Source organism: Oncorhynchus gorbuscha, linkage group LG09 (genome assembly GCF_021184085.1).
Source record: "Oncorhynchus gorbuscha isolate QuinsamMale2020 ecotype Even-year linkage group LG09, OgorEven_v1.0, whole genome shotgun sequence".
Lineage (NCBI taxonomy): Eukaryota > Metazoa > Chordata > Actinopteri > Salmoniformes > Salmonidae > Oncorhynchus > Oncorhynchus gorbuscha.
This window is the reverse complement of record NC_060181.1, coordinates 25,595,077-25,618,346: the sequence shown is the minus strand read 5'-3', so window position 1 is coordinate 25,618,346 and position 23,270 is coordinate 25,595,077. Positions and strand designations below refer to the sequence as shown.

Below are 23,270 nucleotides of genomic sequence, written 5' to 3'. Positions count from 1 at the left end.
ACCTTTTACTACCGTGGGCTAAATCAGGGTCACACAGAGTTTCTTGGTAGTCTTAAACAAATCTACTTTGAAACAAATGTACACACCTCACACACATGGTTATGGGCTTAAAAAAAGAAGAAGACACCTGTACCATCAGATATAAAGCTGACATTTATTATATTTTGAGTTTGCATCCCAATATTACACGTTATATACACTACCTGTCAAAGTTTTAGAACACCTTGTAGAATTGTAGATTAATAGTGAATATATCAAAACTATGAAATAACACATATGGAATCATGTTACTACAAAAAAAGTGTTAAACAAATGATGTTATACTTGAAACTCAAATAGCCACCCTTTGCCTTGATGACAGCTTTGCACACTCTTGGCATTCTCTCATCCATCTTCACCTGGCATGCTTTTCAAACAGTCTTGAAGGAGTTCCCACATATGCTGAGCACTTGTTGGCTGCTTTTCCTTCACTCTGCGGTCCAACTCATCCCAAACCACCTCAATCAGGGTTGAGGTTGGGTGATTGTGGAGGCCAGGTCATCTGATGCAGCACTCCATCACTCTCCTTCTTGGTCAAATATTCCTTACACAGCCTGGAGGTGTGTTGAGTATTTGTCCTGTTGAAAAACAAATGATAGTGGGATGAAGTCCAAACCAGATGGAATGGCATATCGTTGCAGCATTCTGTGGTAGCCATGCTGGTTAAGTGTGTCTTGAATTCTAAATAAATGACAGTGTCACCAACAAAGCACCGCAACACCTCCTCCTCCATGAGATCATCCGTTCACCCACACCACGTCTCACAAAGACATGGCGGTTGGAACCAAAAATCTCCAATTTGGACTCCTGACCAAATGACAAATTTCCACCTGTCTAATGTCCATTGCTCGTGTTTTATGGCTCAAGCAAGTCTCTTCTTATTATTCGTGTCCTTTAGTAGTGGTTTCTTTGCAGCAATTTGACCATTAAGGCCTGATTCACACAGTCTCCTCTGAACAGTTGATGTTGAGATGTTTCTGTTACTAGAACTCTGTGAAGCATTTATTTGGGCTGAAAATTCTGAGGCTGGTAACTCTAATGAATTTACCCTCTGCAGCAGAGATAATTCTGGGTCTTCCTTTTCTGTGGCAGTCCTCATGAGAGCCAGTTTCATCATAGCACATGATGGTTTTTGCAACTGCACTTGAAGAAACTTTCAAAGATCTTGCCATTTTCCATATTGACTGAAGGTTCATGTCTTAAAGTATCAAATCAAAATCAAATCAAATGTATTTATATAGCCCTTCGTACATCAGCAGATATCTCAAAGTGCTGTACAGAAAGTAATGATGAACTGTCATTTCTCTTTGCTTATTGAGCTGTTCTTGCCATAACATGGACTTGGTCTTTTACCAAATAGGGCTATCTTCTGTATCAAATCAAAGTTTATTTTTCACATGCGCCAAATACAACAGGTATACAACCTTACAGTGAAACGCTTACTTACAGGCCTTAACCAACAGTGCAATGTTGAAGTAAAAAAAAGTATTAGGTGAACAATAGCTAAGTAAAGGAATAAAAACAACAGTAAAAATACAGTGAAAATAACAGTAGCGAGGCTATATACAGTAGCGAGGCTATAACAGTAGCAATGCTATAACAGTAGCGAGGCTATAACAGTAGCAAGGCTATAACAGTAGCGAGGCTATATACAGTAGCGAGGCTATAACAGTAGCGAGGCTATAACAGTAGCGAGGCTATAACAGTAGCGAGGCTATATACAGTAGCGAGGCTATAACAGTAGCGAGGCTATAACAGTAGCGAGGCTATATCAGTAGCGAGGCTATATACAGTAGCGAGGCTATAACAGTAGCGAGGCTATAACAGTAGCGAGGCTATATACAGTAGCGAGGCTATAACAGTAGCGAGGCTATAACAGTAGCGAGGCTATAACAGTAGCGAGGCTATATACAGTAGCGAGGCTATAACAGTAGCGAGGCTATAACAGTAGCGAGGCTATATCAGTAGCGAGGCTATATACAGTAGCGAGGCTATAACAGTAGCGAGGCTATAACAGTAGCGAGGCTATAACAGTAGCGAGGCTATATACAGTAGCGAGGCTATATACAGTAGCGAGGCTATAACAGTAGCGAGGCTATAACAGTAGCAAGGCTATAACAGTAGCAAGGCCATAACAGTAGCAAGGCAATATACAGGCACCGGTTAGTCGGGCTAATTGAGGTAGTATGTACATGTAGGAATGGTTAAAGTGACTATGCATACAGTTGAAGTCGGAAGTATACATACACTTAGGTTGGAGTCATTAAAACTAGTTTTTCAACCACTCCACAAATTTCTTGTTAACAAACTATAGTTTTGGCAAGTCGGTTAGGACATCTACTTTGTGCATGACAAGTAATTTTTTCAACAATTGTTTACAGACATTCTTTCACCTATAATTCACTGTATCACAATTCCAGTGGGTCAGAAGTTTACATACACTAAGTGCCTTTAAACAGCTTGGAAAATTCCAGAAAATGATGTCATGGCTTTAGAAGCTTTTGATAGGCTAATTGACATCACTTGAACCAATTGGAGGTGGACCTGTGGATGTATTTTATGGCCTACCTTCAAACTCAGTGCCTCTTTGTTTGACATCATGGGAAAATCAAAATAAATCAGCCAAGACCTCAGAAAAAAAATGGTAGACCTCCACGGGTCCGGTTCATCCTTGGGAGCAATTTCCAAACGCCTGAAGGTACCACGTTCATCGGTACAAACAATATGTATATACGTAAGTATAAACACCATGGGACCACACAGCTGTCATACCGCTCAGGAAGGAGACGCATTCTGTTTCCTAGAGATTAACGTACTTTGGTGCGAAAAGTGCAAATCAATCTCAGAGCAACAGCAAAGGACCTGGAGGAAGATGCTGGAGATGCTGAAGATGCTGAGGGAAACAGGTACAAAAGTATCTATATCCACAGTATAACGAGTCCTATATTGACATAGCCTGAAAGGCCGCTCGGCAAGGAAGAAGGCACTGCTCCAAAACCGCCATAAAAAAAGCCAGATTACGGTTTGCAACTGCACGTGGAGACAAAGATCATACATTTTGGAGAAATGTCTTCTGGTCTGATAAAACAAAAATAGAACTGTTTGGCCATAATTACCATCATTATGTTTGGAGGAAAAAGGGGGAAGCTTGCAAGCCAAAGAACACCATCCCAACCGTGAAGCACGGGGGTGGTAGCATCATGTTGTGGGAGTGCTTTGCTGCAGGAGGGGCTGGTGCACTTCACAAAATAGATGGCATCATGAGGAAGGAAAATTATGTGGATATATTGAAGCAACATCTCAAGACATCAGTCAGGAAATTAAAGATTGGTAGCAAATGGGTCTTCCAAACGGACAATGACCCCAAGCATACTTCCAAAGGACAACAAATTCAAGGTATTGGAGTGGCCATCACAAAGCCCTGACCTCAATCCTATCGAAAATGTGTGGGCAGAACTGAAAAGGCGTGTGCGATCTGTCAGGAGGTATGGGTCAAAATTCACCCAACTTATTGTAGGAAGCTTGTGAAAGGCTACCCGAAATGTTTGACCCAATTTAAACAATTTAAAGGCAATGCCACTACATACTAATTGAGTGTATGTAAACTTCTGACCCACTGGGAATGTGATGAAAAATATTAAAGCTGAAATAAATTACTCTACTATTATTCTGACATTTCACATTCTTAAAATAAAGTGGTGATCCTAACTAACTGTCAGGAATTGTGAAAATCAGAGTTTAAATGTATTTGGCTTAGGCGTACGTAAACTTCTGCCTTCAACTGTATATGAAAAACAGAGAGTAGCAGTAGAGTAAAAGAGGGGTTGGCGGGTGGCAGGACACAATACAGATAGTCCGGGTAGCCAATGTGCTGGGGCACTGGTTAGTCGGGCTAATTGAGGTAGTATGTACATGAATGTATAGTTAAAGTGACTATGCATATATGATAAACAGAGAGTAGCTGCAGAGTAGAAGAGGGATTGGGGGAGGGGGGCGGGACAATGCAAAATAGTCTGGGTAGCCATTTGATTACTTGTTCAGGAATCTTGTGGCTTTGGGGTAAAAGCTGTTGAGAAGTCTTATGGTCCTAGACTTGGCGCTCCGGTACCGCTTGCCATTCGGTAGTAGAGAGAACATTCTATGACTGGGGTGGCTGGGGTCTTCAACAATTTTTAGTGCCTTCCTCTGACACCGCCTGGTGTAGAGGTCCTGGATGGCAGGCAGCTTAGCCCCAGTGATGTACTGGGCCGTACGCACTACCCTCTGTAGTGCCTTGCGGTTGGAGGCCGAGGAGTTGCCGTACCAGGCAGTGATGCGACCAGTCAGGATGTCGTCGATGTTGCAGCTGTAGAATCTTTTGAGGATCTGAGGACCCATGCCAAATCTTCTTAATTTCCTGAGGGGGAATAAGCTTTGTCGTACCCTCTTCACGACTGTGTTGATGTGTTTGGACCATTCTAGTTTGTTGGTGATGTGGACAGCTCTCAACCTGCTCCACTACAGCCCCGTCGATGAGAATGGGGGCATGCTCGGTCCTCCTTTTCCTGTAGTCCACAATCATCTCCTTTGTTTTGATTATGTTGAGGGATAGGTTGTTATTCTGGCACCATCCGGCCAGGTCTCTGACCTCCTCCCTATAGGCTGTCTCGTTGTTGTCGGTGATCAGGCCTACCATGTTGTGTCATCTGCAAACTTAATGATGGTGTTGGAGTCATGCCTGGCCATGCAGTCATGGGTGAACATGGAGTGGATCTCCAGTGTTGAGGATCAGCGTGGCAGATGTGTTGCTACCTAGCCTCATCACCTGGGGGCGGCCCGTCAGGAAGTCCAGGATCCAGTTGCAGAGGGAGGTGTTAAGTCCCAGGATCCTTAGCTTATTGATGAGCTTTGAGGGTACTATGGTTTTGAACGCTGAGCTGTAGTCAATGAATAGCATTCTCACAGAAGTGTTCCTTTTGTCCAGGTGGGAAAGGGCAGTGTGGAGTGCAATAGAGATGGCATCATCTGTGGATCTGTTTGGGCAGTATGCAAATTGAGAGAGTCTAGGGTTTTTGGGATAATGGTGTTGATGTGAGCCATTACCAACCTTTCAAAGCACTTCGTGGCTACAGACTAGAGTGCTTACGAGCCAGTAGTCATTTAGGCAGGTTGCCTTTGTGTTCTTGGGCACAGGGACTATGGTGGTCTGCTTGAAACATGTTGGTATTACAGACTCTATCAGGGACATGTTGATAATGTCAGTGAAGACACCTGCCAGTTGGTCAGCACATGCCCGGTGCACACATCCTGGTAATCCGTCTGGCCCCACGGCCTTGTGAATGTTGACCTGTTTAAAGGTCTTACTCACGTCGGCTACGGAGAGGAACAGCTGATGCTCTCATGCATGCCTCAGTGTTGCTTGCCTCAAAGCGAGCATAGAAGTGATTTAGCTCGTCTGGTAGGCTCGTGTCACTGGGCAGCTCGCGGCTCTGCTTCTCATTGTAGTCTGTAATAGTTTGCAAGCCCTGCCACATAAGACAAGCGTCGGAGCAGGTGTAGTACGATTCAATCTTAGCCCTGTATTTTTGCTTTGCCTGTTTGATGGTGCGTCGGAGGGCATAGCAGAATTTCTTATTAGCTTCTGGGTTAGAGGCCCACAGCTTGAAAGCGCCAGCTCAACCCTTTAGCTCAGTGCGAGTGTTGCCTGTAATCCATAGCTTCTGGTTGGGTTATGTACGTACAGTGACTGTGGGGACATCGTCCTCGATGCACTTATTGTTAAAGCCAGTGACTGATGTGGTGTACAATGAGATCGGAAGAATCCCGGAACATGTTCCAGTCTGTGCTAGCAAAACAGTCCTGTGGTTTAGCATCTGCTTCATCTGACAACTTTTTTTATAGACCAAGTGACTGGTGATTCCTGCTTTCATTTTTGCTTGTAAGCAAGAATCAGGAGGACAGAATTGTGGTCAGATTTACCAAATGGAGGGCGAGAGAGACCTTTGTATGCATCTCTGTGTGTGGAGTACAGGTGATCTAGTTTTTTCCCCCTCTGGTTACGCATTTAACATGTTGATGTCGAGCCTTCTCTTGTCTCTACTCCTCCCGTTACGGGGTCTGAGACGCCGAAGCTTCCCACCATTAGCTCTGACAAATTGAAAACTCTAGTCATTGGCTACTCCATTACCCGCAGTATTAGACTTAAAACGAATCATCCAGCGATCGTACACTATTTATCAGGGGGCAGGGCTACCGACGTTAAGGCTAATCTGAAGATGGTGCTGGCTAAAGCTAAAACTGGCGAGTGTAGAGAGTATAGAGATATTGTTATCCACGTCGGTGTGTTAGGATGAAACAGTCAGAGATCACCAAGCGCAACATAGCTTCAGCGTGTAAATCAGCTAGAAAGATGTGTCGGCACCGAATAATTGTCTCTGGCCCCCTCCCAGTTAGGGGGAGTGATGAGCTCTACAGCAGAGTCTCACAACTCAATCGCTGGTTGAAAACTGTTTTCTGCCCCTCCCAAAAGATAGAATTTGTAGATAATTGGCCCTCTTTCTGTGACTCACCCACAAACAGGACCAAGCCTGACATGCTGAGGAGTGACAGACTCCATCCTAGCTGGAGGGGTGCTCTCATCTTATCTACCAACGTAGACAGGGCTCTAACTCCTCTAGCTCCACAATGAAATAGGGTGCAGGCCAGGCATCAGGCTGTTAGCCAGCCTGCCAGCATAGTGGAGTCTGCCACTAGCACAGTCAGTGTCGTCAGCTCAACTATCCCCATTGAGACCGTGTCTGTGCCTCGACCAAGGTTGGGCAAAACTAAACATGGCGGTGTTCGCCTAAGCAATCTCACTAGGATAAAGACCTCATCCATTCCTGTCATTATTGAAAGAGATCGTGATACCTCACATCTCAAAATAGGGCTACTTAATGTTAGATCCCTTACTTCAAAGGCAATTATAGTCAATGAACTAATCTCTGATCATAATCTTGATGTGTTTGGCCTGACTGAAACATGGCTTAAGCCCGATGAATTTACTGTGTTAAATGAGGCCTCACCTCCTGGCTACACTAGTGACCATATCCCCCGTGCATCCCGCAAAGGCGGAGGTGTTGCTTACATTTACGATAGCAAATTTCAATTTACAACAACAACAAAAAATGCCATTTTCATCTTTTGAGCTTCTAGTCATGAAATCTATGCAGCCTACTCAATCACTTTTTATAGCTACTGTTTACAGGCCTCCTGGGCCATATACAAGCATTCCTCATTGAGTTCCCTGAATTCCTATCAGACCTTGTAGTCATAGCAGATAATATTCTAGTCTTTGAGTCTTTGGTGACTTTAATATTCACATGGAAAAGTCCACAGACCCACTCCAAAAGGCTTTCTGAGCCATCATCAACTCAGTGGACCTACTCACGGTCACAGTCATACTCTAGACCTAGTTTTGTCCCATGGAATAAATGTTGTGGATCTTAATGTTTTCCTCATAATCCAGGACTATCAGACCAACATTTTATTACGTTTGCAATTGCAACAAATAATCTGCTCAGACCCCAACCAAGGAACATCAAAAGTCGTGCTATAAATTCACAGACAACACAAAGATTACTTGATGTCCTTCCAGACTCCCAAGGACGCCAGAGGACAAAAATCAGTTAACCACCTAACTGAGGAACTCAATTTAACCTTGCACAATACCCTAGATGCAGTTGCACCCCTAAAAACTAAAAACATCTCATAAGAAACTAGCTCCCTGGTACACAGAAAATACCAGAGCCCTGAAGCAAGCTTCCAGAAATTTGGAACGGAAATAGTGCCACACCAAACTGGAAGTCTTCCGACTAGCTTGGAAAGACAGTACCGTACAGTATCTAAGAGCCCTTACTGCTGCTCGATCATCCTATTTTTCCAACTTAATTGAGGAAAATAAGAACAATCCCAAATTCCTTTTTGATACTGTCACAAAGCTAACTAAAAAGCAGCATTCCCCAAGAGAGGATGGCTTTCACTTCAGCAGTAATAAATTCATGAACTTCTTTGAGGAAAAGATCATGATTATTAGAAAGCAAATTACGGACTCCTCTTTAAATCTGCATATTCCTTCAAAGCTCAGTTGTCCCGAGTCTGCACAACTCTACCAGGACCTAGGATCAAGAGAGACACTCAAGTGTTTTAGTACTATATCCCTTGACACAATGATGAAAATAATCATGGCCTCTAAACCTTCAAGTTGCATACTGGACCCTATTCCAACTAAACTGCTGAAAGAGCTGCTTCCTGTGCTTGGCCCTCCTATGTTGAACATAATAAACGTCTCTCTATCTACCGGATGTGTACCAAACTCACTAAAAGTGGCAGTAATAAAGCCTCTCTTGAAAAAGCTTGACCCAGAAAATAAAAAAAAAATATTGGCCTATATCGAATCTTCTATTCCTCTCAATTATTTTAGAAAAGGCTGTTGCGCAGCAACTCACAGCCTTCCTGAAGACAAACAATGTATACGAAATGCTTCAGTCTGGTTTTAGACCCCATCATAGCACTGAGACTGCACTTGTGAAGGTGGTAAATGACCTTTTAATGGCATCAGACCGAGGCTCTGCATCTGTCCTCGTGCTCCTAGACATTAGTACTGCTTTTGATACCATCAATCACCACATTATTTTGGAGAGATTGGAAACCCAAAATGGTCTACACGGACAAGTTCTGGTCTGGTTTAGATCTTATCTGTCGGAAAGATATCAGTTTGTCTCTGTGAATGTTTTGTCCTCTGACAAATCAACTGTAAATTTCGGTGTTCCTCAAGGTTCCGTTTTAGGACCACTATTGTTTTCACTATATATATTTAACTCTTGGGGATGTCATTCGAAAAACATAATGTTAACTTTCACTGCTATGAGGATGACACACAGCTGTACATTTCAATGAAACATGGCGAAGCCCCAAAATTGCCCTCGCTAGAAGCATTTGTTTCAGACATAAGGAAGTGGATGGCTGCAAAACTTTCTACTTTCAAACTCGGACAAAACAGAGATGCTTGTTCTAGGTCCCAAGAAACAAAGAGATCTTCTGTTGAATCTGACAATTAATCTTAATGGTTGTACAGTCGTCTCAAATAAAACTGTGAAGGACCTCGGCGTTACTCTGGACCCTGATCTCTCTTTTGAAGAACATATCAAGACTGTTTCAAGGACAGGTTTTTTCTATTGCAAAAATCAGAAACTTTCCATCCAAAAATGATGCAGAAAAATTAATCCATGCTTTTGTCACTTCTAGGTTAGACTACTGCAATGCTCTACTTTCCGGCTACCCAGATAAAGCACTAAATAAACTTCAGTTAGTGCTAAATACGGCTGCTAGAATCCTGACTAGAACCAAAAAATCAAGGTTGTACTGCTAACCTACAAAGCATTACATGGGCTTGCGCCTATCTATCTCTCTGATTTGGTCCTGCCGTACATACCTACATGTACGCTACGGTCACAAGACGCAGGCCTCCTAATTGTCCCTAGAATTTCTAAGCAAACAGCTGGAGGCAGGGCTTTCTCCTATAGAGCTTCATTTTTATGGAATGGTCTGCCTACCCATGTGAGAGACGCAAACTCGGTCTCAACCTTTAAGTCTTTACTGAAGACTCATCTCTTCAGTGGGTCATATGATTGAGAGTAGTCTGGCCCAGGAGTGTGAAGGTGAACGGAAAGGCTCTGGAGCAACGAACCGCCCTTGCTGTCTCTGCCTGGCCGGTTCCCCTCTTTCCACTGGGATTCTCTGCCTCTAACCCTATTACAGGGGCCGAGTCAATGGCTTACTAGGGCTCTTTCATACCATCCCTAGGAGGGGTGCATCACTTGAGTGGGTTGAGTCACTGATGTGATCTTCCTGTCTGGGTTGGCGCCCCCCTTGGGTTGTGCCGTGGCGGAGATCTTTGTGGGCTATACTCCACCTTGTCTCAGGATGGTAAGTTGGTGGTTGAATATATTCCTCTAGTGGTGTGGGGGCTGTGCTTTGGCAAAGTGGGTGGGGTTACATCCTTCCTGTTTGGCCCTGTCCGGGGGTGTCATCGGATGGGGCCACAGTGTCTACTGACCCCTCCTGTCTCAGCCTCCAGTATTTATGCTGCAGTAGTTTATATGTGTCGGGGGGCTAGGGTCAGTTTGTTATATCTGGAGTACTTCTCGGTGTCCTGTGGGAATTTAAGTATGCTCTCTCTTATTCTCTCTTTCTTTCTCTCTCTCGGAGGACCTGAGCCCTTGGACCATGCCTCAGGACTACCTGGCATGATGACTCCTTGCTGTCCCCAGTCCACCTGGCCGTGCTGCTGCTCCAGTTTCAACTGTTCTGCCTGTGATTATTATTATTTGACCATGCTGGTAATTTATGAACATTTAAACATCTTGGCCATGTTCTGTTATAATCTCCACCCGGCACAGCCAGAAGAGGACTGGCCACCCCACATAGCCTGGTTCCTCTCTAGGTTTCTTCCTAGGTTTTGGCCTTTCTAGGGAGTTTTTCCGAGCCACCGTGCTTCTACACCTGCATTGCTTGCCATTTGGGGTTTTAGGCTGGGTTTCTGTACAGCACTTTGAGATATCAGCTGATGTACGAATGGCTATATAAATACATTTGATTTGATAGAAATGAAATAAGACTGATTTAAGTTTCCCTGCATTAAAGTCCCCGGCCACTAGTTGAGCCACCTCTGGGTGAGCGGTTTCCTGTTTGCTTATTTCCTTATACAGCTGACTGAGTGCGGTCTTAGTGCCAGCATCCGTCTGTGGTGGTAAATAAACAGCCACAAAAAGTATGGATGAAAACTCTCTTGTCAAATAGTGTGGTCTACAGCTTATCATAAGATACTCTACTGCAGGCGAGCAAAATCTAGAGACTTCTTTAGATTTTGTGCACCAGCTGTTGTTTACAAATACAGTGCCTTGCGAAAGTATTCGGCCCCCTTGAACTTTGCGACCTTTTGCCACATTTCAGGCTTCAAACATAAAGATATAAAACTGTATTTTTTTGTGAAGAATCAACAACAAGTGGGACACAATCATGAAGTGGAATAACATTTATTGGATATTTCAAACTTTTTTAACAAATCAAAAACTGAAAAATTGGGCGTGCAAAATTATTCAGCCCCCTTAAGTTAATACTTTGTAGCGCCACCTTTTGCTGCGATTACAGCTGTAAGTCGCTTGGGGTATGTCTCTATCAGTTTTGCACATCGAGAGACTGAATCTTTCCCCCATTCCTCCTTGCAAAACAGCTCGAGCTCAGTGAGGTTGGATGGAGAGCATTTGTGAACAGCAGTTTTCAGCTCTTTCCACAGATTCTCAATTGGATTCAGGTCTGGACTTTGACTTGGCCATTCTAACACCTGGATATGTTTATTTTTGAACCATTCCATTGTAGATTTTGCTTTATGTTTTGGATCATTGTCTTGTTGGAAGACAAATCTCCGTCCCAGTCTCAGGTCTTTTGCAGACTCCATCAGGTTTTCTTCCAGAATGGTCCTGTATTTGGCTCCATCCATCTTCCCATCAATTTTAACCATCTTCCCTGTCCCTGCTGAAGAAAAGCAGGCCCAAACCTTGATGCTGCCACCACCATGTTTAACAGTGGGGATGGTGTGTTCAGGGTGATGAGCTGTGTTGCTTTTACGCCAAACATAACGTTTTGCATTGTTGCCAAAAAGTTCAATTTTGGTTTCATCTGACCAGAGCACCTTCATCCACATGTCTGGTGTGTCTCCCAGGTGGCTTGTGGCAAACTTTAAACGACACTTTTTATGGATATCTTTAAGAAATGGCTTTCTTCTTGCCACTCTTCCATAAAGGCCAGATTTGTGCAATATACGACTGATTGTTGTCCTATGGACAGAGTCTCCCACCTCAGCTGTAGATCTCTGCAGTTCATCCAGAGTGATCATGGGCCTCTTGGCTGCATCTTTGATCAGTCTTCTCCTTGTATGAGCTGAAAGTTTAGAGGGACGGCCAGGTCTTGGTAGAGTTGCAGTGGTCTGATACTCCTTCCATTTCAATATTATCGCTTGCACAGTGCTCCTTGGGATGTTCAAAGCTTGGGAAATATTTTTGTATCAAAATCCGGCTTTAAACGTCTTCACAACAGTATCTCGGACCTGCCTGGTGTGTTCCTTGTTCTTCATGATGCTCTCTGTGCTTTTAATGGACCTCTGAGACTATCACAGTGCAGGTGCATTTATACGGAGACTTGATTACACACAGGTGGATTGTATTTATCATCATTAGTCATTTAGTTCAACATTGGATCATTCAGAGATCCTCACTGAACTTCTGGAGAGAGTTTTCTGCACTGAAAGTAAAGGGGCTGAATAATTTTGCACGCCCAATTTTTCAGTTTTTGACTTGTTAAAAAAGTTTGAAATATCCAATAAATGTCGTTCCACTTCATGATTGTGTCCCTTGTTGTTGATTCTTCACAAAAAAATACAGTTTTATATCTTTATGTTTGAAGCCTGAAATGTGGCAAAAGGTCGCAAAGTTCAAGGGGGCCGAATACTTTCGCAAGGCACTGTATGCACAGACCGCCCTCTCTCGTCATAGTGTGCTGTTCTATCTAGCCGGTGCAGCGTGTATCCCGCTAGCTGAATATCCATGTCATCATTAAGCCACAATTATGTAAAACATAAGTTGTTACAGTTTCTGATGTGCCGTTGATAGGATATTCGCGATCGTACCTCATCTAATTTATTGTCCAATGTTTGCACGTTGGCAAGTAAAATTGACGGTAACGGCAGCTTTCCCACTCGCCGTTTGCGGCTCCTTACAAGGTACCCTGCTCTGTGTCCTCTGCACCTGCGTCGCTTTCTCTTGCCAATGACGGGGATGTTGGCATTGTCGGGTGTTTGAAGTACATCCTGTGCGTCCTGCTTGTTGAAGAAAAAATCTTTGTCTATTCTGAGGTGAGTGATCGCTGTCCTGATATCCAGAAGCTCTCTTTTTTTGCCGTAAGATACTGTGGCAGAAACATTATGTACAAAATAAGTTACAAATAAAAAAATACATAATAGCACAATTGGTTCGGCGCCCGTACCACTGCTGCCATTTCTTTCGGTGCCATTTTACCATGGCTATCTTCTGTTTACCACCCCTACTTTGTCACAACACAACTGATTGGCTCAAAAACATTAAGAAGGAAAGAAATTCCACAAATTAACTTTTAACAAGGCACACCTGTTAATGAAATGCATTCCAGGTGACTACATCATGAAGCTGGTTGAGTGAATGCCAAGAGTGTGCAAAGTTGTCATCAAGGCAAATGAAGAATCTCAAATATATGTTGATTTATTTAACACTTTTTTGGTTACTACATGTGTTATTTTATAGTTTTGATGTCTTAACTATTATTCTACAATGTAAAAAATAGTAAAAATAAAGAAAAACCCTTGAATGAGTAGGTGTTCTCAAACTTTTGACCGGTAGTGTGCACCATAGAAGAATGAAATTTAACAAAATCCTTTGACATAGACACCAGATTTTTTTGGTTACAAAACATTTAATGTTAATTTATTATGAAATTATGAAAAATATGTATAATATTCCACCCATGAGGCCACTAGAGGGTGCTTTGGTCATTTCATTTTTTAATGAATGAAAATGAAACACTAATATATCTTAATTAAGTATTCAGCCTTAATAATAACCTCAGTCAATAACGTAAACTGGTATATCGGCTTGGTCCGTACAATTGCCCTTATTTTAGCGCCCCAAAAACGTAATACTTCCAGATCAACTGTAATGTCAATACCACTGTAAAGCACAATTTCTCCCCTTTCCAACAGAATCAATTACATGACCCACATGCTGCCTGTTTCTGCATGATTCAAGAAGGCAATGAGCCCCGTCGGGTCCTTTTAAAAATGGCGGGTGGGGAAGCGAAACTAATGCTTGATCGTGAGAAGGACAGATGTTGTGTGGGAAAATTGCTTTTTTTCACTCGATCTGTCCAACTTATCACCTTATCGCCTCTAAAATGTAAATAAAACACTATAAAGAGTTTATATAATGTGTCATGACATACCTATTTGAAGGTTTGTGTCGAATTTGAATCGGGTTTTTAGGGCGGTGCTAAAGTGATCTTAGAAGTAAACAGCGGCTTTGAGAATGATGATCGCATGCGGTGATGACGCAAAAAAATGACTAGATATCCCCCCTTTACACCCGTCACTGTCCATTTCTTGTTTTTAAAGGATGAGAGAAGTGCAACACCTGATGGAGAGAGATTGTAAGACAGAAATAGTTGCTTTATGCGTGCTGTACGTTATGACATGACACGTCACTATGTAACGGAGGGTCAGTTTTTTCAACTTTTCTCCAATACTATAGAGACATTACCATGTCGATCAACGCTTGAATAGAAACCTAGTTCACACTCCCGATTTTGACGTCAACACAGTCGCTACAGTCCCATTAGTTTTCTTTGTAGCCTCGTTTGAATGTTGCGGTTGCGCACATTTGTACAGAATGGGGTGAGTTTACGTTACATGTTAAAATCACCTTTGGCAGCGATTATAGCTCTTTCTGGGTACATCTCTAAGAGCTTTACACACACGGATTATACAATATTTGCACATTATTATTTTTTGAATTATTCCAACTCTGTCAAGTTAGTTGTTGATCATTGCAAGACAGCCATTTTCATGTCTTGCCATAGATTTAAGTGAAAACTGTATCTAGGCCACTCAGGAACATTCAATGTTGTCTTGGTAAGCAACTCCAGTGTATATTTGGCCTTGTGTTTGAGGTTATTGTCCTGCTGAAATGTGAATTTGTCTCCCAGTGTCTGTAGGAAAGCAGACTGAACCATGTTTTCCTCTAGGGTTTTGCCTTTGCTTAGCTCTATTCCATTTCTTTATATCATAAAAAAAACTTCCCAGACCTTGCCGATGACAAGCATACCCATAACATGATGCAGCCAACACCACGCATGAAAACATGATATGTGTTGTGTTGGATTTGCCCCAAACATAACACTTTGTACTCAGGAAATAAAGTGAATTTCTTTGCCACATTTTTTGCAGTTTTACTTAATTCAAACAGGATGCATGTTTTGAAATATTTGAATTCTGTACAGGCTTTCTTCTTTTCACTCTGTCACTTAGGTTAACTACAATGTTGTTGATCCATCCTCAGTTATCTCCTATCACAGCCATTTAACTCTACCTGTTATAAAATCACCATTGGTGAAATCCCTGAACTGTTTCTTTCCTCTCCGGCAACTGAGTTAGGAAGGACGCCTATAACTTTGTAGTGACTGGGTGTATTGATACACCATCCAAAGTGTAATTAATAACTTCGCCATGCTCAAAGGGATATTCAATGTCTGCTTCTTTTTCCCCCATATACAAGTAGGTGCCCTTCTTTAAGGGGCATTGGAAAACCTCCCTGGTCTGTGTTTTAAATTCACTGCTCGACTGAGGGACCTTACAGATAATTGTATGTGTGGGGTACAGAGATGAGGTAGTCATTCAAAAATCATGTTAAACACTATTATTACACACAGAGTGAGTCCATGCAACGTATTATGTATAAGCAAAATTATACTCCTGAACTTAACAATGCGATTGAATAGTTATTGATTCAATACATTTCAGCGTTTCATTTTGAATTAATTTGTTTAAAAAATATGTATAAACATAATTCCACTTTGACATTATGGGGTATTGTGTGTAGGCCAGTAACTACATTTAATCAATTTAAATTCATACTGTAACACAACAAAATGTGGAAAATGTCAAGGGGTGTGAATACTTTCTGAAGGCACTGTATATAGGATGAGCCATGACTATTATGCAGTATGAAGTGGGTAAAACAGTATGTAAACAGTATTAAAGTGACTAGTGTTCAATGACAATGTACATAGGGTGGCAGTCTCTAAGGTGAAGTGTTGAGTACCAGGTGGTTACCTGTAGGTAACAGTGACTGAGGTACTGGGCGGGCTGGCTAGTTGTTACTGTTTAACAGTCTCTAAGGTGAAGGGTTGAGTACCAGGTGGTTACCTGTAGGTAACAGTGACTAAGGTACTGGGCGGGCTGGCTAGTTGTTACTGTTTAACAGTCTGATGGCCTGGAGATAGAATCTCACCCTAAACAAATCCTGCAGAGAGTAGGCTAGTTAAAGTAGACTTATGATATTCTTGTAGTTGTCTTTATAGGGTCTTCAGTAGGCCTTTCAAATGACTACTGGTTAGGCTACACACTGACCAAATCCGAATGAGTTTATTCTGCAACCTAAAATTTGTATTTGAGAGAATCAGATCAATAATCAACACATGCATTAATTCGTGTCCTAACATGATATCCAAAACACTGTGTATATGCAATATTAATGTGTACCTTGTAGGCCAATCTGCACAGTGCACACTGATTTAAAAAGGCACAAATCGCTGTCATACCCATTAATGATTCACAGACACTGCAGTTGTCACGGGTCAACCCGATCGCCCGTCCTCTGTCTGCACGTTTCCGAAGTCTCTCGGAGATTCACCGAACATAGACCCATCCCTTCCCGAATCCCATGCCCCCCCTCCACAACGACTCTCCTTTCGACTCGGAGGAGGAACCCGGCAGCCGCCCAGCTGTGCATTTGTAGCTATTACCCAAGATGGAGGTTTGCTGATGGCAGTAGCATCTAGGAGCGATCCTGCCCGCCCCTGTGTCTTGGCCGACGCTTTCCGAAAGCGAACAGATTTTTTATATTGATAACGTTGGCAGGAATTACCCCAGCGCATCGGGAATTTAGTTGGGCCACCATCATGAGCTCTGGCGACGGAGCGGAGGAGACGTCAAAGGACGCGGCCGATATAGCGGCGTTCTTTAAATCTGGTAAGCCCGAAAACGAACACGCCTGGGACAGCAAAAGAGCCGCTCCTTTCAAGTCGAGATGGAGGGACATTGTTCCCGATTGAGCACTGTATTTACGGTATCGGCGCGTTGGTGGGGTGGGGGGAGGTTTTCAACTAAACATTCTCCCAGGTGTTGTTGCTCATTTGTAGAAGCTATAATGGTTCGGAACAACAGTGGCTGTTATGCAGATTTAATGGTGTGAGAGATGTCGTGCATTTGTTACACACTCATTATAATGTAACTAACCATGTCATCCAGGTAGGAGAACTCGCGACTCCGGTAGCAGCCCCACTCCCCACAGTCGACAGACACATGCCAACTCACGTTTGATTAGCTTTATAACCGACTGCACGCCGAAATTAGCTAACTAACCATCGTGCTTACGTTCGACGTATGCAAAGAAAACACATCGAATACATAGCTAAGCTATATACCTTTATAAAATAGCTAAATCACAACGACAGGTGCGCGAGCGATCAAGCTAGCTAGCCAGCTAATTAGATAGCCAATGGAATGGGACATCAAACAGCTCACTCTCGGATTGCTAGGTAATTCTAGATAGATTTCATGGAAACAGCTCCACGCTAGAGTTGATTGTTAAGTAAAACATGTAACGTACTAATCGTTTCCGTGCTGTTAAAATAGGACACAATCCGAGCGTGCTAGCTATGTAAACAATACCGTGGCGTGGCATGCGTTCTTGCTCTCTGGACTGTGGCTAGGTCAGCTAGCTAGATGGCTAGCTGGAAGGTTCCCCTATGGCCCTAAGGCATATGATGCATGCACTTGATTGTGGTTTACTTTACGATGCATAAATCAGTTCAGATGAGATTATTTTCTAAATGAGTAACGTTAGTGACTGCACAATCTGTGAATGCAAAAGATGATCATAGCAATTTTATCGGCTAACGTTAGTCCATGCTAGCTAGCTGGCTGAGCGATGTGCAATCATTATTTCTGGGCCTATCCTGATTCAGTAGATGTATAACATTACTATCTCGTTAACTCGTACGTGGATATGGAGGCTCCCAGTCTCACATTCTTCCATTTCTATTCCATTATCCCATTTCTCAATTCGAGACTTCGGTCGATGATTTCTGTGCCTTGGTTAAATGAGCTAATTTTGACTCGAGGTTATCATCAGATGTCGGTAGCAATGTTTTATTCCTAGTATGATTTTGATACAACAGTCATATGCTGACAATGTAAATATAACTTAGTTCTTATCATTATAGCTGGATAGTTTTGTGGATAGGGTTCAATCTATTGGTGGTGCATAGGTGCTACATCTCCATTGTCAAATCAATTAATTAGACCAATCAAATGGTGTCAATTGGGTTGATTGGAGGGTGACATTAACCCTGTGTGTGTGTGTGTTTGACGGCTTCACTGGTCAGTCTCAACCTCGTTGAAGGAGAAGAGGAGAGGAAGCAACTGTAGACTGTTGAGATGTAGCCTTTGACTCCACTCTGGCTGTATCTATTGATAATAACCCACATGAGAAGTGCTGCATGTGCATTATGGCTGCAGTTAGTTCTTCTGTGATGATGGCTCCAGTCATCTTGCTCTGAGTGAAACCTCTTAAACACTCAAATTCAAATCTCTACCTCGAAGCCAGTTCCATTGCTTTTATCATTCTTCCCCTCTAATAGGGGACTTATTTATACATGAGAAAACCAGGAGTGGTCCGGACCTCATAGGGTAAGATTGGATTGCCCTCGTAATAGACAGTCCCAGTCTACAACCACATCCCATTTAAACCACTAGACTAACCCTTAACCAATATCCAAACATTTACCCAAACCCTTCCTATTTTTTTCTCAGTTGTAGTAACTTCCTTATTGGTTATAATGTTTATTTGGGATCATGTTCCTTTGGCTTTTCCTCTGTCCCATGTGTTTTGGCTCTCTCCAGTAGAAGTTACCTGTAGGCACAGATCTAAGATCAGCTTACCTTCCCTAAAGCTTTCCCCAATCTGGCAGACATATCAGTGTGGATGACGGGTCACCACCTCAAGCTGAACCTCGGCAAGACGGAGCTGCTCTTCCTCCCGGGGAAGGACTGCCCGTTCCATGATCTCGCCATCACGGTTGACAACTCCATTGTGTCCTCCTCCCAGAGCGCCAAGAACCTTGGCGTGATCCTGGACAACACCCTGTCGTTCTCAACCAACATCAAGGCGGTGGCCCGTTCCTGTAGGTTCATGCTCTACAACATCCGCAGAGTACGACCCTGCCTCACACAGGAAGCGGCGCAGGTCCTAATCCAGGCACTTGTCATCTCCCGTCTGGATTACTGCAACTCGCTGTTGGCTGGGCTCCCTGCCTGTGCCATTAAACCCCTTCAACTCATCCAGAACGCCGCAGCCCGTCTGGTGTTCAACCTTCCCAAGTTCTCTCACGTCACCCCGCTCCTCCGTTCTCTCCACTGGCTTCCAGTTGAAGCTCGCATCCGCTACAAGACCATGGCGCTTGCCTACGGAGCTGTGAGGGGAACGGCACCTCAGTACCTCCAGGCTCTGATCAGGCCCTACACCCAAACAAGGGCACTGCGTTCATCCACCTCTGGCCTGCTCGCCTCCCTACCACTGAGGAAGTACAGCTCCCGCTCAGCCCAGTCAAAACTGTTCGCTGCCCTGGCCCCCAATGGTGGAACAAACTCCCTCACGACGCCAGGACAGCGGAGTCAATCACCACCTTCCGGAGACACCTGAAACCCCACCTCTTTAAGGAATACCTAGGATAGGATAAGTAATCCCTCTCACCCCCCCCTAAGTTTTAGATGCACTATTGTTAAGTGACTGTCCCACTGGATGTCATAAGGTGACTGCACCAATTTGTAAGTCGCTCTGGATAAGAGCGTCTGCTAAATGACTTAAATGTAGAGGACAAAACTCTAAACTGACTGTATATCAGTCTCTGGTTTCATCCTTTGTAGCTGGATTGTTCTGGGTTATTATTATGGGGTGTCATTGCAGTGTTTTGACACCCTTGTGAGAATGCTTGGTAACCAGCAGAGCTGTGCCCTGTTATCACTGCAGGCAACAAAGCTCTGATTGACAGCTGAGCTCAGGTTGAGTTCTGCGTCTGTTTGTTTGTGTGCATGCACATTGGAGCTGGAGTAGACTCAAGCCATCTCACTCTACAGTCCTCTCTGCAATCATCTCTGTTATCAAAAAGCTCTGTCTCACTGCAGAATTAGGCATTCTCCAAACATCACATTTCAATTTCAGAATGTTTTTGTTGCTTCTGCTGCTATATCGTTCCCTTTCTCCAAACATCAAATTGAAGTTAAGGGTTAAGTTTAGACACGCATTCTGAATAAGGTTTGGGATTATCATAAAATAAAAAATACGCCAATCCAGAATCATGGGATTACGCCCATCTGGCACCCCAGTCCACCCCATCTGGCACACCAGTCCACACCAGTCCACACCAGCCCAGCTCATCTGGCACCCCAGTCCACGCCAGTCCACCCCAGTCCACCCCATCTGGCACACCAGTCCACACCAGTCCAGCCCAGCCCATCTGGCACCACAGTCCACCCCAGTCCACCCCATCTGGCACACCAGTCCACACCAGTCCACACCAGCCCAGCCCATCTGGCACCCCAGTCCACGCCAGTCCACCCCAGTCCACGCCAATGTAAAACCCAAGGCTACTTGATGGTAATGGAACTCACTATTGCTCCCCAGTGGCCAGTTTTGAAGGGATTTCCCAACGTCCTAAGGACATGGATAGATGGACCAGGCCCCTAGTGTCCGGTCTGAAGTGTGAAGTCACAAGCTCTGCTGGTCGGCTACTGCGTCGTAACCTACCAGTGACAAAAGCTCTGGTCTGCCCTAGAAAGCCTATGTAAATTGCGATCGCCAGAAACGCTCTCCCCAAAAAATGTTGACGTCCATTTTGGACTCTAAAATGAGTTTCTTAGGATCCTGTTCGATCCCCTTGGTGAACTATTTTAAAATTTGCTACAAATCGAGATATAGAATTAAATAGTGATCCATTCTTACAACTACATTTGTCGTCACACAGGACCACGTGCTGACACAGACCAATCACGGGCCGGCTATCTGAGTTAATAATAATAATAGGCATAGATTCAAGCTTTCTCCCTCCACGATCAACGTTGCTGTATACTATAGGCTAGACTATATTGTTAGTTTGAGGGGTTTATACTCCGTTGTTTTCCCTCTCACTTTCCCCTGTATAACACCTCCTAGCCATGTTAGAACACGTACAGATTTAGCACCTACCTGCCTAGCCATATTTTCCTCCTTCTCGGTTTGTCTCGTTCTCTGATTCTGTCTCGTTGTCTTACTCTTGTTCTGTCGCTCATTTGTCTGAACCCCTCTTCCTTTCACTCTCTCTCATTCTCTCTTTTATCACCTCTCTTCCTTTCACTCTCTCATTCTCTCTTATCGCCCCTCTCTTCCTTTCACTCTCTCTCATTCTCTCTTTTATCACCTCTCTTCCTTTCACTCTCTCTCTCATTCTCTCTCTCATCGCCCCTCTCTTCCTTTCACTCTCTCTCTCATTCTCTCTCTCATCGCCCCTCTCTTCCTTTCACTCTCTCTCTCATTCTCTCTCTCATCGCCCCTCTCTTCCTTTCACTATCTCTCGCATTCTCTCTCTCTCTCATCGCCCTCTCTCTTCCTTTCACTCTCTCTCTCTTATCGCCCCTCTCTTCCTTTCACTCTCTCTCATTCTCTCTTTTATCACCTCTCTTCCTTTCACTCTCTCATTCTCTCTTATCGCCCCTCTCTTCCTTTCACTCTCTCTCATTCTCTCTTTTATCACCTCTCTTCCTTTCTCTCTCTCTCATTCTCTCTCTCATCGCCCCTCTCTTCCTTTCACTCTCTCTCTCATTCTCTCTCTCATCGCCCCTCTCTTCCTTTCACTCTCTCTCTCATTCTCTCTCTCATCGCCCCTCTCTTCCTTTCACTCTCTCTCTCATTCTCTCTCTCATCGCCCCTCTCTTCCTTTCACTCTCTCTCTCATTCTCTCTCTCATCGCCCCTCTCTTCCTTTCACTATCTCTCGCATTCTCTCTCTCATCGCCCCTCTCTTCCTTTCACTCTCTCTCTCTTATCGCCCCTCTCTTCCTTTCACTCTCTCTCATTCTCTCTTTTATCACCTCTCTTCCTTTCACTCTCTCATTCTCTCTTATCGCCCCTCTCTTCCTTTCACTCTCTCTCATTCTCTCTTTTATCACCTCTCTTCCTTTCACTCTCTCTCTCATTCTCTCTCTCATCGCCCCTCTCTTCCTTTCACTCTCTCTCTCATTCTCTCTCTCATCGCCCCTCTCTTCCTTTCACTCTCTCTCTCATTCTCTCTCTCATCGCCCCTCTCTTCCTTTCACTCTCTTTCTCTCTTATCACCTCTCTTCCTTTCACTCTCTCTCTCATCGCCCCTCTCTTCCTTTCTCTCTCTCTCTCATCTCTTATCGCCCCTCTCTTCCTTTCACTCTCTCTCATTCTCTCTTATCGCCCCTCTTCCTTTCACTCTCTCTCATTCTCTCTTTTATCGCCCCTCTTCCTTTCACTCTCTCTCATTCTCTCTTTTATCGTCCCTCTTCCTTTCACTCTCTCTCATTCTCTCTTTTATCGCCCCTCTTCCTTTCACTCTCTCTCATTCTCTCTTTTATCGCCCCTCTCTTCCTTTCACGCTCTCTCATTGTCTCTCATCCCCTCTCTCTCTCATTCTCTCTCTCATTGCCCCTCTTCCTTTCACTCTCTCTCTCTTATCGCCCCTCTCTTCCTTTCACTCTCTCTCTCTCATTCTCTCTCATCGCCCCTCTCTTCCTTTCACTCTCTCTCATTCTCTCTCTCATCGCCCCTCTCTTCCTTTCACTATCTCTCTCTCATTCTCTCTCTCATCGCCCCTCTCTTCCTTTCACTCTCTCTCTTATCGCCCCTCTCTTCCTTTCTCTCTCTCTCTCTCATCGCCCCTCTCTTCCTTTCTCTCTCTTTCTCTCATCGCCCCTCTCTTCCCTCTCTCTCTCTTCTCTTTCTCTCTCTCTCTCTCATCGCCCCTCTCTTCCTTTCTCTCTCTCTCTCTCATCGCCCCTCTCTTCTTTCTCTCTCTCTCTCTCTCATCGCCCCTCTCTTCCTTTCTCTCTCTCTCTCTCATCTCCTCCTCTCTCTCTCTTCCTCTTCTCTCTCTCTCTCTCTCATCGCCCCTCTCTTCCTTTCTCTCTCTCTCTCTCATCGCCCCTCTCTTCCTTTCTCTCTCTCTCTCTCATCGCCCCTCTCTTCCTTTCTCTCTCTCTCTCTCATCGCCCCTCTCTTCCTTTCTCTCTCTCTCTCTCATCGCCCCTCTCTTCCTTTCACTCTTCTCTCTCTCTCTCTCTCTCTCATCGCC

General features: G+C 44.0%; 1 protein-coding gene across 5 annotated transcripts in view; it reads left to right on the top strand.

Moving 5' to 3' along the window:
• The first annotated feature begins 16,508 nt into the window (after positions 1 to 16,508).
• LOC124043320 (triple functional domain protein-like) overlaps positions 16,509 to 23,270 on the top strand; it is a 130,421-nt gene continuing 123,659 nt past the window's right edge. For 4 of the 5 annotated variants that reach the window (XM_046361815.1, XM_046361812.1, XM_046361811.1 and 1 more), the window contains exon 1: positions 16,510 to 16,888. In XM_046361815.1, the coding sequence (XP_046217771.1) occupies positions 16,819 to 16,888 (70 nt within the window). In that variant the 5' untranslated portion in view covers positions 16,510 to 16,818. Of the gene's footprint in view, positions 16,889 to 23,270 lie in introns of all 5 variants that reach the window. The other variant, XM_046361813.1, reaches the window with a different exon arrangement.